Raw genomic sequence first — 14,211 nt, forward strand, 5'->3', positions numbered from 1 at the left:
ATAAACTGCTTAGACTAGTCTTAAAAGTTAGTCATCTAATTATTTTCTTCAAGACTGGTGCTACAATTTTAAAGTCAGTCACAATCTTTTTTTTATTCTTTTTTTTTGCCATATGATCAATATTCTATTCATCATATTTCTGTTTTACATAAAACTGAAGAATATTCGGTACATCCTATACTGTACTCTAAAATGATCTGTTATGAGCTTTTGCATGGATTTCTTTTTAAAGGAGCTTAGGCTAATGTAACCAGAAGTTTTGTATACGAATATGCTTTTAAGTTTTTCTTGCCTCATGGATTTACATTATCTTAAAGCAAAGCAATTAAACATTACAATAAATAAAATATTTGGGCAAATGCCTGTAACTAACGTAAAACAAGCAAGCAAGCTAGTATGCATAGGCCACGTAGTGTTGGCGAAATAACACATTAGCGGACCGGAGAGAATAATATGGATTTTTTCCCAGAAAACATCTTGCAGAAAATAAATTCAAGCACTTTCAAGGACCCGTATATATTTATGTTTATTTTCAAAAACTCCATTTATCAGGTGATCGAGCGCTTTTGAGAAGGCATCTTGTTTCCATTACCTCAACTGTTTTTCCTCAACGATTTGACCTCATGCTTTGAATGAGCTTCTGTCTCAAGTGGTCTATTGAACAAATGACACTTAGAAGGTGAAGTAGTCAAACATGATTTCAGGCGATTGTCCAGTTCTTCACATCTCAGCTGGGAAGCGGTTAACCAATGTTTATTGAGTTTATTGAAAGAATGTTTACTGATACTATTGACTGTATTTCATAAGGAGTCTGATGCTGTGTAGCTCAGAAATGAAATACTAAATGTGGATGTTTGCAGATATTCTTATGTTAAGCAAGAAGCCTGTATAAAGTAGGAGAGAGGCCGCACTATGCATATATATACTTTTATTTGCACAGACGTGTTTCGGCGCGTGCCGCCTTCAGTGTGCAACAAGGTAACAATGTAGCCAATCTTATATGCCCACACCCATTGACACACCCATATTAATACCAGCCAATGATGTTAAAGTGATATCCAGTCCAATAATGCCACTAATGTTTCAAACAGTCCATTAATGAAAGATAACAATTGTTATACATATAAAAAAATTAACATACAATACACATATTAGTGTTCCATTTATAAGAAACAACTTAGTGACAGATCTTCATTCATCCCATTCGGGATACATGCGTTTAAGCCTCTCGCTACAAGAGGCGGTTCTCTCCCGATTGACAAGCTCTAAGCCCATGAATTTGAGCATATTGACATCATGTCCTGCAGAGTTAAAATGCCTTGCGACTGATGATTTATCATCATTCTTTCTGATAGCGCATTTGTGCTCAAAAAATTATTTATATAATTATATAAATAATTATGATTATTTATTTTTTTTTTCAGATTCACAAACTTTCAAGGATTTCAAGGACCCGTGGGAACCCTGTATATAATTCATAGCCTAATCAGCGCTCAAACGCACGCATAAAGCTTGCCACAGCGCACCGGCAAACATAATGATTATGAATGTTTTCTGTGTTTTTCGGCTGCTGAGATTAAGTCGATGATACTGACTCGTCAATCTCCGCAGTAATATGTACGTTTCATACGGATTACATAATCTGAAAATATTTATTTTCCATTCAAATTGGTTCATTTAAAAGTAGACATTTCAAGCTTTCTATAGATATATTTCTAGTGTCTGTGAGGCAAGTGTACGCTGAGATTCGGTTCACTGAGACCGGGACGGGAGAAAGCGCATCCTGATAGTTTTCATTATTTTACAAAAGCACAACATTTTGTTGCTATTGTGAGTTTACAGAAATAAAAGTAGACCCTTTACAGTTTGCATTACTCTTATCTGTATGACCAAAAAATGACTTTAGTATTTAAAGTATTGTAATAAATGTATTGCTCAGTGTTAAAGGGGTAATGAACTGAGAAATCATATTTTCCTTGAGCTTTTGTAAGTTTCAGAACTGAAAACTTCCTTGTTAGTCCAATAAAAGCTTGTATTGACACCAGGCACAGCGAACGACAGGTTTTTCAAAGTGTGGATCTATGACGTCAAAGGGTATCAAACCCCGCCTCCGCAGAATAAGATCAACGCCTACTTCAACACTGCCTGTTTAGCCCCGCCCACCGATTCGTGCATTACATGAAGCTCATTATAATATGCAAAACTGTTATCCAATCATAGCAGTGGGCATTTACTTCCAAGTCTTCAATAGCCGCGTTTCCACTGTCGGGCCAGGGCCGGGCTAGGGCTAACAGCGAGCCGAGCCGGGCCAGTGGCCTCGGGCCTCAAGCACCGGGCTTGCGTTTCCACTGCCGGGCCATTAGCCCTGCAGCGCTGCCCTAAACCCCGCCCTTAACACGCCTTCCTGGATCAAACGTCATACAACCCCACCCATTTCAGCGGGAATTATGATGTTCATTCAGGCAGGAAGTTAGAAAACTTAGATTTTAAGAAGATAGCATGTATTAACTCACCGTCCGCGGCTGCCATAGTGTCCCGACTTGTCTCTCCACTAACAGATGGACGGTGACCCAGCACACCGTCCATCAAGTCGAACCATGGAAAGTTCCTTCTCTGGGCACCGCTTTGTCCATTGTGCGTTTTAATCGCCTTGTACTGCGCCCACAACTTTTTTATTTTTTCCCGAACTTGAAGTGTTGTTCACTGAATGCTTAGCTTAGCAAGTTCAGCAACGATGTATTTTATAACGTCCTCGTTTCTGCACAGAGGAAGCTCCCGAAAAAAAAGTTGCTTTATTTTATGATAGTCCGGTATAAAGAGACGAGACGTGGGCTACTGACAGATAAAATAAAAACATGACTGTGATAGCCTTTATGATTGGTCGGATTTCTTCAAGCGTATGTTTTTTTACTATGCGTAATCTTCAAGCGTTTACTATGTTTACTATGGTAACGGTTAGCGCGCATAGTCTTTTGCATCACAAACACAAGGCATTCAAACATGAACGCGAGTTAAATTATTTTAAAAGTCTTTAATGCTGACAGAATCATCCGGCGCTGCCGTCTCTCGACTCAGGTATACTCCGCCTCTGTTCGTAACCACTCCTCTAGCCCGAGCTGGCCCGCTCTGGCCCAAGGTATTCGACGGGCCAGAAATCCTGGCCGTTGGCCCTGAGTAAGCCCCGATCAAGCCCCGGAAGTGACAGTGGAAACGCGACTGGCCCTGGCACGCACTAGCACGGCCCGGCCCTGGCCCGACAGTGGAAACGCGGCTAATGTGGCACGCCCATAAAAAAAGAGCTAGGCTCAAAACCAGGGTAGAAAATAGCCTATTATAAACCAAGCGAACGTCATAAGTTGACCTCAGACAACAATATAAAAAAAATATATAAAAAAGCCAGTTCATGACCCCTTTAATGTTAGTTTAACTAACTATTCAATTAACTATTTATTGACCTTACGGTAAAGTGCTCCCATTTAGTTAGATAGATAGCCATTAGTTAGTACGATAGTTGTCAGTTAGTTTAGTACTTTTGTGGTGATTGTACAGACTTCTTGCTTAGGGTTAGAGTATCCAACGTGCTGATTTGATGACCAAACGTATCGATCAGAATAGCTCTAACAACACTACAGTTACATTTGTATCCACTTATGGTCAGATTTCAAATAGCTTGAAGAATATTGTGCATCGCCACTGGCACATTCTAATAGGGGTGTGAACCGACACTGGTCTCACGGTTCGGTTCGGTTCGATTATGATTATTATGTCATCGATCCGGTTCAATTCGATATCACGATGCATTACGATGCACCGCATCCTCAATTTTAAATTTTACTTCAAAAGTGATGTGTGCGCGCATGTGCTCGCCTGTTCGGGAAGTTGCAGTGACAGAAACAGTGACATTCCAGTTTAAGTTTCAAGGGATTAAAGCTTGTTTATGACACTAAGAAAAGGAAAATCTGTCAAATAAATTTTGTTTTAAAGAAATGTTCATTTAAAAGCAGCGCTCATTAATCAGTGTATTATGTTACCATTAAAGATGCGCGCATCAACCGTCGCCGAGTCCGCTGTTGAAAGTGATGATCATCCATTTATAATCACGCGTAACAACACAGAATAATTGTAATTTGACCATCGGGTGCGGATACTTAAATCAGAGAAAGTTATTGGGGCGGATGGATGATTTGTTTTTGGCTGCGGATTCGGGTGACGGAGCTCATCCACTTACTCTAAAGCAGTCAGACTCTGCCGGGCGATAACAGCTCGGGGTAAAAACGGCTAACGTGGTTTATCAAGTTAGTGGTATTACCTCCTGCATATTCTATTTGTGCGTGACATGAGCGTACACAGCGCGTGTCTTCTGCAGGTCGTGCTTACCACATTGTTCATAAAAGCCGAAATGTGCCCAGATTAGGGCTGGGCATCGTTCAGAATTTTTCGATCCGGTGCCAATTTCGATACCTCAGTTTCGATACCGATTCCTAACGATACTTTTTTCGATACCATATGTTTTAAAATTAATTTCAACATCAACAAAAATACATTAAACACAAAGCTTTTATTTTCCACCTTAATTGTGAATCAAAACAGTTATCAAAATAAAATAAAAAATCTGGTAAAACTACTCACTTAGCATGTCCACAAAACGTATATTTTTCTCTCCGTTTTGGCCTTCCGTCCACACGGAGACGGCGTTTTTATTAATGAAAATGAAGCTTTTTTGAAAACGCACTCCATAGTGGATACATTTGAAAACGCGGCAATAGGGATCTCCCAGTCACGTGACCCCTAGCCGCGTGTCAGCCATTTTGACGGAATACTATTGCACAAGCGCACATACATGAGAATGCGGATTATCACGTTTTATGGCTGCGAATTGATTAAAATAATGAATAATGGTCACTGTATTAATTATCTTGAGCCTGCTGAAATGTTCCTATAAATATATTTTCTTTCCAACTGTGCAATCTTAATAATAAATAGGCTAAATATATTTATCCACTAAGCTGCAGCAGTCCTATGCTCGTCTTCCCATTAAGTTTTTTTTCTCTTTCTGACATTTCAAACCTGTTGTTACATTTTTTATTATTAAATTGACTATAAAAAAGATTGCTTGTGTGTGCTGGTGTTCATTCCAGTCTTTTAAAATAGTTGAATGAATGAATGCTCGCGAGGTGCCTGCAACGACTTTTTAATCAATAATGTACACAGGGTAGAGGAGAACGACAGTCAACTACTTTGAATATTATAGCATTTTGGGCATAAACATGTAAATAGTGAAAAGACTGACATTGAAAAATGACACAGAATGATTAAAATGTAATATTTAAATATTTAATCCAAATAAATACATTTTCGTGGTTCGCACTGATGTTATTCATTTGTTCTCGACACACTTCAGCGTCGCGGTCACTGGCCACTATCTATTATTAGCGCAGCGGCCGTCAGCTAACTCTTCACGTCATGTCATCATAAAAAGAAATATACAAGAGGAAGATCAAATAATTAGGAATCATAGATCCATATGAAGCACCACAAGTTCTTTTTACAGGCATTACATGTGTAAAAAAACTTCCTGACATTGAGTTCGGTGACATTTAACGTTACAGCTATCTTATTCACTTCCCATCACGCTATACCGGAGCTTCATTAAAAGCATACAAAAGCTTAGCAGGCTATCGGTATCACGAGTCCGGATGGATCAGCAACTCTTTGATTTGGACGCCAGCGGGGAAGGATTTTTCAATCATCACCGCAAAGGTTGGTCAATAGATGAATATTTCGCGACGAGCTGTATTATCACCAGCGGTTTAGCATTTTCTATTCCGTCAAGATGGCTGCTCCAAATGGCGTGACGTCACGCGGGACGTCCCTATACATGAGAGCAGTTGCGTTTTAGACCAAACATACGGTGACTGCGTGCGACCTGGACCGCATCAGTGAATGGTGAGATATTTTACTAAATAAAATTATCCTGTCAGACGAATTGCGCGATAACTTCATTATTTATTTTTCCATCTGAATCATATCAGTGATCTTTGGTGGGGATTAACACATGCGCAGTAAGGTGAATTAAGCGTTTTCAGGCGTTTCTCAAAAGTTTCTCATCCACACTGAAACGTCCGAAAACGCCTGAAAACGCTAGTGTGGACGGAGAGCGTTTATAAACGAAAACGCCGTTTTCAAATGTATCCGGATTAATGTAGACATAGCCTAACATTAATAAAATGACTGCCTGTCAGTCAGTCATCAGGGGAGAGAAAACACCATTGTGGCTGCTTGTTTAGTAAGAGGAAGTGTAACGTCAACAGCACCGCGACCGCTTTCTGCTCGCCATTAAATTAATATCATATCGCAGCAAACGCTGTCTGCGTGAAGTTTTAAAAAACTGTTACCACACTTGAGACCAACCGTGACTCTCTGTGACTTCAGCAAAACTGCAAACAGTTTAATCCGTCCGCACCTCTCCGTGTGTGTGTGGGTCGGAGCTCCGCTCTTTGTCAATATGCAGAGAGGACAGATAAGCTTGCGCTTACGCGCTCAGATGGAACCGAAATTTGGCACCGAAAGATAAAGAATTTTTCGATACTCATAGAATTGGAGTATTTTTTTCGATACCATAAAAGTATCGAAGTTCGGTACCCAGCCCTAGCCCAGATGTTGGCTTTTAAAGTAGTTGGAGCATTTTTAATTTTCTCTCACTCGCGTCTCACCTCCCTCTGCCATTGTATGCTACCGCAACAAAGCACGTACACGACAAATGACGTAAGAAAAGCGTCAGTACATTATAACCGGTTATGGTCTATTACTGAACCGATACCGAATCGTCCTCGTCTGCATCGCGATGCATCGTAGAAACGATTAATTTTGACACCCCTACATTCTAAGCAGTGACCCGGACATAGGTCACACTTTTCAGGATCCGCCGCGTAGCTTCTATAAACGAGCATCCAGCCTGAGAGACCGGTTAGTGCGATCGGATCTCCCTGCACCTACCCAGTCACCTTTTCCCTTTAAAATTCCACACAGCAATTTTAAGTGTTTTAACTGTGCAGCATGTAATTTCATGCTCACAGAAAAGTTATTTACACATCCAAAAACAGGCAGGATATACAAAGTAAAGGGCAGAATCACATGTTTATCCACTTTTATTGTGTATTTACTGATGTGCCCTGGTGGGCTGCTTTATGTGGGCAAAACTAAGCGACAACTCAAAACCCGAATTTTTGAGCACAAATGCGCTATCAGAAAGAATGATGATAAATCATCAGTCGCAAGGCATTTTAACCCTGCGGGACATGATGTCAATATGCTCAAATTCATGGGCTTAGAGCATGTCAATTGGTCTCCAAGAGGGGGAGACCGTGAGAACCGACTCCTGCAGCGAGAGGCTTAAACACATGTATCCCAAATGGGATGTCAGTAAACATTGAATAGTATCAGTAAACATTGGTTAACCGCTTCCCAGCTGAGATGTGAAGAACTGGACAATCGCCTGAAATCATGTTTGACTACTTCACCTTCTAAGTGTCATTTGTTCAATAGACCACTTGAGACAGAAGCTCATTCAAAGCATGAGGTCAAATCGTTGAGGAAAAACAGTTGAGGTAATGGAAACAAGATGCCTTCTCAAAAGCGCTTGATCACCTGATAAATTGAGCTGTGAGAGTGAACAAGTGTGCAGTGGATTCTCACAGACAGTGAAGGACTGGAACGATCTCATATATCATCCAGAGACAAGTGGCTGACCGATATGCTTTTACAATAGCTGATAGCAGGGTGCCTGATTGGTGCAGGGATAGCGTATTTCTGTAGGCAAACCCGGAAGTTAGCATCACCCTGGTTCCCTCGACAAAACCCCAATAAGGTTATTTCCATTGGCTTTTGGATTATTGCAGAAAATAATGTCTGTGAATAAAAAAAGCTTATGATTCTTAAATGGTTTGTTAATCGTGATAATCTTCACTCTGCAAAAAATGCTTTTCTTACTTAGTATTTTTGTCTGGTTTCCAGTCCAAATATCAAAAAATTCTTAAATCAAGATGCATTTAATTAGATAAGTAAAATTAGATAAGATATTATGTCTTGTTTTCCGGGGGAATTAATCAAAATTAAGTGAGTTTTTGCTTAAAACAAGCTAAATTATCTGTCAATGGGGTGAGAAAAATAATGTTAATTCAAACAGAAACAAGATTATTTTTCTTACCCCAAGGACAGATGATTTTGCTTGTTTTAAGTAAAAACTCACTTAATTTTGATTTATTTGCCCAGAAAACAAGAACTAATATCTTATGGCATTTTACTACTTTAGTAAATGCATCTTGATTTACGAATCTTTTTGATATTTGGACTGGAAACAAGACAAAAATAAGTAAGAAAGTAAGAATAAGTAAGAAAATCTTTTTTTGCAGTGCACAAATGAACACAACTTTATGAATTTTGAAGCGTAAATATAATCGTCAGGAGTCGAAAGCTAAACGTAGGCTGTAAACGAACGTACTACACCATGGTCACATGACTTCAACTTCACCATCACTAAGCTTCAGTCAACTCTTTCAGTCTGTTTAAAAACATTTTCCCTGAAAGTTCAAGTAGTTTGTAAGAGTATGATTATAAACACAAGCAAGGCTGTGAAGGCAGACTTAGTGAGTAGATGAGTTTACGTCAGCTTTATAAAAAATCAATAACAAGAGGGTATTACTGATGTATTTTATATTGTAGAAAAAAACGTGAAAATATTTTGAGCTTGTGTGTTCACCACTGACCTTATTTCAAGCATTTAACTAAAAACCCATTCAAATAACCCATTGACATTGACCTGGAAGTGCTAAAATGCGTGTTAAGCATGTAGACACGGTCAAGATGATCTGAGTACCACGATGGGGGAACAAAAGGGATTTGAGTGACTCGTATTGGTATTTATTTCAGAAACTGCTGATCTACTGGGGTTTTCACGCACACACAACCATGATCCGAAAAAGAGCAAATATCAAGTGAGTGGCGGTTCTGTGGGTGAAAATGCCTTGATGCCGGAGGTCAGAGGAGAACGGCCAGCCCGGTTCAGCTGATAGAAAGGCAACAGTAACTTGTTACAGCCGAGGTCTGCAGAAGAGCATCTCTGAGTGATCAACATAGCCTGAAGCTGACGGACCACAGCAGCAGAAGAACACTGCAATTCACTCCGGCTCACCAAAACTGACAACAGAAGAGTGGAAAAACGCTGTCTGGTCTGATGAGTATCGATTTCTGCAGTGACATTCAGATGGTCGGGTCGGAATTTGACAAACAACATGAAAGTATGGATCCATCCCCCCTTGTATCAGCGGTTCAGGATGCTGGTGATGTAATGGTGTGGCGGATTACACTGGGAGTTTCAGCACCTTGGTTTAACACGAAAAATTAAGGCAGTTCTGAAGGCAAAAGAGGTTCTAGTGGCCGGTGAGTGTATACACACGCTCGCTCTCTCTCTCTCTCTCTCTCTCTCTCTCATTTATATAATTATAAGGTTCAGTGTACTCACCACAGTGACGGCATCATTGAGTAAAGACTCTCCGAACACCAGGATGTGGAGCAGCTCATTAATGTGGATCTCTTCAAACACAGCCAGCACGGCCACAGGGTCCACGGCTGAGATGATGGTCCCGAACAGCAGACACGACAGGAGGTCCACGAGCGCCAGGTCATCACCCGCCAGCTGGCACACACCGTACAGAAGACCACCCACGAAAAACGCATTCCACAGGGTCCCCACCACCGCAAACATGAGAATGGTGCCCAGGTTCTCAGTGAAGGGTCGTATGGGCAGGAAATATCCCGCATCGAGGATGATGGGAGGCAGAAGGTAGAGGAAGAATATATTGGAGTCCAGCGTCGGGGGAACCTCGCCGACCACCTTAATGAGACCACCGACCAGCAGACCCACCACGATCAGCAGACAGCTCTCCGGCACGATAGAGGGCAAACGGGGGATCAGGTGGAACCCTACAAGAGGAAGAAACACAAGGATCAATGAAGACAGATGCTAATTAAAATTATCATTTTAATTATTAAATCTACGGCTATCTTTCCTGTAGCTCAAACAGTAGAGCGTTGGCACTACTAGGGCTGTCACTTTTGTGAAAATCTTGGTCGACATTGGACCGATTGTAAAATCGATTTTCCATATCTAAAGACGTTTCCATTTTAAACGGCAAATATAGGCAAATCCACGGACGACTAACAGGCATTAGGACGAACGTAAAGAGGGCGCTTGAGACGCACACAAGTCAGCAATAGTATTTCTGATGATTTCTTGGCGTGAAGTTTCGTGCACAATGACAAACAGGTGTGCAACATTCTCGAAAAACAATAAGCAGAGTGGACTGCCATAACATCAATGAAAAACATTACAGCAGGCTTCAGCATGGCTGTGTTTACGGTTAGAAATGTCAAACAAATTTCGCCTATGTAGGCGACTCTAGCCCCAATCTGTATCTGTATGCATGAGACTGCCTGAATACTGGCAGAATTCACAGTTTTGTAGTAAAAAGAGACACATTATGCAGAAGTATAATTTGTTGTTATGTGTGTGTGTGTCAGAGGCAGAGCCTGCAGTTGGTGTGTGACGCGCGTTCGCTGCGGGCGAATCGTGACGAGCTGGACGCGCTCCGAGAGAAGGCCGTTAAAATCGATTCCCTATTTTCGTTTTCGAAACTTGTGTTGGTTGGTCCGATCGATTGTGCAATCGATTTTCGAACGTAAAGTGACAGCCCTAGTTTCCGCTTGCGACGCCAAGGTCATGGGTTCGATTCCCAGGGAAAGCAAGAACTGACAGGAACTGATAAGAATGTAAATGTGTACCTTAAAATGCAATGTTAGTCGCTTTGGATAAAAGCGTCTGCCAAATGCATGAATGTAAATGTAATTAGTGATGTATCCAAAATTTATTTTTACTGAAACCAAAATGAATGTTTTAATCTAGCCGAAAACTGAGACCAAAAATAGTTTATTTAATAATAAAATTAAATAAATTAGTCATTTAAATTGCACATAAGGCAGTTTTATATCATCTTTGTAATGATGTTTTTCAATTCGCTGTTCAAATATAAACATTTAAATGGTGGCTGTAATAAAAACTTGTTTTTATGAAAGATTTATCGAACATTCATTAATTAAAGACCGGTTAAAGGTACAATATGTAAGAATTTTGCATTAAAATATCCCAAAATCTCAAGGCCAGTGTTATATATTTTGTTAAGTTGATTACTTACAATATCCCAAATGTTTCCAACTATTTTTAAATCGTGAGAAAATTGCGATTTTAACCAAGGAAACGGGGCGTTAGAGCAGGGGGGAGCTGGGAGTCGCCAGTCAATTGCGTCATATCCGCGTTACCCTCGGTTTCCGCTCGTACAGCGTGGAGTCCTGGACAAATGCGAAAGTTGTAGTTGTAGCGTCTATCAAGCTACAAACTTTAGCTTGTTTCTTGCAGTCGTTATGGGACACAATTATTCTTTACCGATTGCAGCTGGTTCTGTCGACAAAGCATGCTTAATTTTATATTTTCCAAATGTAGCATTCGGTAATAGTTATGTTTATGTAAGGAAAGTATTATTGCTTTAGATTTGTGTTTAGTTTATTGACATTGTTTATCACGTCTGGTGTTTATGGCCATGTAAATAAACATAGCATGTGTTATACATAAAGATTAATCAGTATTTTGGCAAATGATGTGGGCATGTTCGAATGTACTTTTACAACAATTGTTTAGAACATGTAAAACTGCGCAGCGTTATCACAACAATGAATTCAACAAATACAGTAACATCTATGAAGTATTAAACCTTACTTTTCTTGCGGTTAATTCATTTTAATGAAATAAAAGTGTGATGAGGTTTAAGAGTCAGGAAGGAAGAAGACGCGTCGTCGTGACTGGGACTCGTACTTTATTAAAATAAAGCAAAACAAACAAAAGCCGCGCACAACGCGCATTCACTGTGGCAACCGCGACGGCACAAAACAGTTCAAAAATGAGAGCTTGGATCCACCGGTTTTCTTCCTCTGCGTCCAATTTTCTCTCCAGTCTCTCTCTCGTTCCAGCGCGGCTTATAAGCGGTCTCTCCACGCCGATCACTGCAATAAGACACAGGTGCATTTGCACTTGACCTACTTGCTCGTCTCTTTTCTCTCCCATCACAGACCGCGCTGAACCACGCCCCCCTCGCCACAAAAAGCATGTCATTAAACGCAACATTTATAAAAATAGAACTTAGCCTCATCCATGAACATGATTTTTCGATTCCCGTCTGACTGATTTACATCCACGGTGGAGTTTAAAACGACAGTTCCCATCATTCCACGCTCCTTCACATCGTCATCAAGCTACGCCGTTGTTGTTGTTTGGAATGTAGCGCCCTCTAGCGGCAAAAATTCTTGCATATTGTACCTTTAAGTAAAAATATCATGAATATGTAATTTAGTGCATTTATTTATTAAAATGCTCCTCTCTATAGTTTTTTTTTTTTTTTTTAGCTAATTAACGAGTAATGAACATTGAATGGCTGAAACAGAGTTATTTTATTTTTCCTATATATTTCCGGTAGCCGAAATTTCAGTGCATCACTAAATATATAATATAATATAATATGTAAGGGATAATCCACAGCTAGCCATGCATTAAAGGATTTTAATGCACGACGTAGAGGCGAAGAACCGCCCGACGCGAAGCGGAGGGTGGTTGCCTCTACGAAGTGCATTAAAATTCTTTAATGCATGGCTAGCTGTGGATTATCCCGCTTATACCTTGGTTATTTTCCAAGTTAAAAACAAGTTAAAGCTGTAACTGATGTTCACAGTGTAATTTTTTAACAGACGTGTAAAAATGACGGTTATTTTCTTAAGTTACGGCTCGTTAGTTCTAGCACTCCGTCCACTTTAAATAAAGTAGAGCCATCGGATTGCTTTTATTTGAATGAATTATCACATTTATTTAAATTCATTATTAAAAGAGAGAGACAGAGAACTGAAAGAGAAGGAACAGAGAGAGAGAGAGAGAGAGAGAGATGCGTGTGCGAGTTAACGTTACCTGTGTGCGTCTCTTTAAAGTCTAGCAGCTACAGTCCCCTCGTTGCTTAAGCATATAGCTAACTTAATGATTCTTTAATGGATTTATTAAAATTATTTATGAATGACAGGCAACACTGACAGTGACAAGGCAATCTTTATTTGAACTAATCATGTCATTTATTTATTCTTAATTCTTTGTGCCGCTTTTTGTCATACAACAAGTCTTCTTTTTCGTCTTGTGCCTGGGCCCATTTCTCAAAATTGCCATATTCACCATACAAATTAAACGATATGCAAAAATCATCCATTTAGCCTACCTAAATAAACGTTTTCATATGAGTCTCTCACTCTGCTTGCAAGTGTAACTGTGTTACTATGGTTACCAATGTTTATATTAGCGGATTCATTTCGAACTGTAACTGTAATCAAACTGACTGGAACTACCTGTGCATTAAAGGGTTTTATACTACAGGGCCGTTGAATGCTTGAATCTGATTGGTTGACGAACGTTCTAAGGTGTGCATTATTTTCAGGGAAACGCACGGCTAAAGTAGTTCCAGGCAGGTCTTGACCGCATTACCGTTCCATATCACTTCGCGTAGTCAACTGTAATAACGGAAAATAGGATACAATTCATAACAAGAAAAAGCATTTCGCCCCATGCGCTTGATCTGCAATTTTCAATGTCTAGCTTCACAATCAATAGAAACATGCAGTTTAATTTGAATAAATAAACTATAAAGTCCTATCTAATCAATAGAAAATTAAACTGAATATAGGCTAAATAAATGGATAGTCCTGCAGCACGGATTTTTATTGCAGATAATTTAACAAATAAATAATTATTGATAGGCCTACTTGTTAAAAGGGCTTTGGGTTTCATTTATTTGGCTAGTCTGTCATCTGTCAATAATAGAAAGAAAAAAAGAATGAACGAATTAATTAAAACGAATTGAATTAATTAATAAATAATAATATTGACGCACATGCTTTTCTGTCTCATTATTGCAACATCTCTCTCTAATAACTGCATTAATAACTGCATAAAGCCGGGAACACACTTTAAGGCCGGTTATGAATGTAATTTGATACTTATGACTGATCATGCCCGAACGAGTGTTCAGCGCGTTCAGTCTGTGTTCAAAGTCGGTGTTTAAAATCTGCTGC

The 14,211-nt window shown here is 39.8% G+C and overlaps 1 protein-coding gene and 1 long non-coding RNA gene across 2 annotated transcripts in view; one reads left to right on the forward strand and one right to left on the reverse strand.

Annotated features, from left to right (window-relative positions):
• The window catches only part of LOC309483423, a 309,493-nt gene that overhangs the window by 199,383 nt on the left and 95,899 nt on the right, over positions 1 to 14,211 (forward strand). The gene's annotated exons all lie outside the window — the stretch shown is intronic.
• slc9a1a (solute carrier family 9 member A1a) overlaps positions 1 to 14,211 on the reverse strand; it is a 69,459-nt gene that overhangs the window by 31,194 nt on the left and 24,054 nt on the right. Inside the window, exon 2 of the mRNA XM_082149217.1 lies at positions 9,521 to 9,981. Coding sequence (XP_082005343.1) covers positions 9,521 to 9,981 — 461 coding nt within the window. The remainder of the gene's footprint in view (positions 1 to 9,520; positions 9,982 to 14,211) is intronic.

The sequence above is a fragment of the Leuciscus leuciscus genome (assembly GCF_965113295.1).
Source record: "Leuciscus leuciscus genome assembly, chromosome: 20".
Taxonomy (NCBI): Eukaryota; Metazoa; Chordata; class Actinopteri; order Cypriniformes; family Leuciscidae; genus Leuciscus; species Leuciscus leuciscus.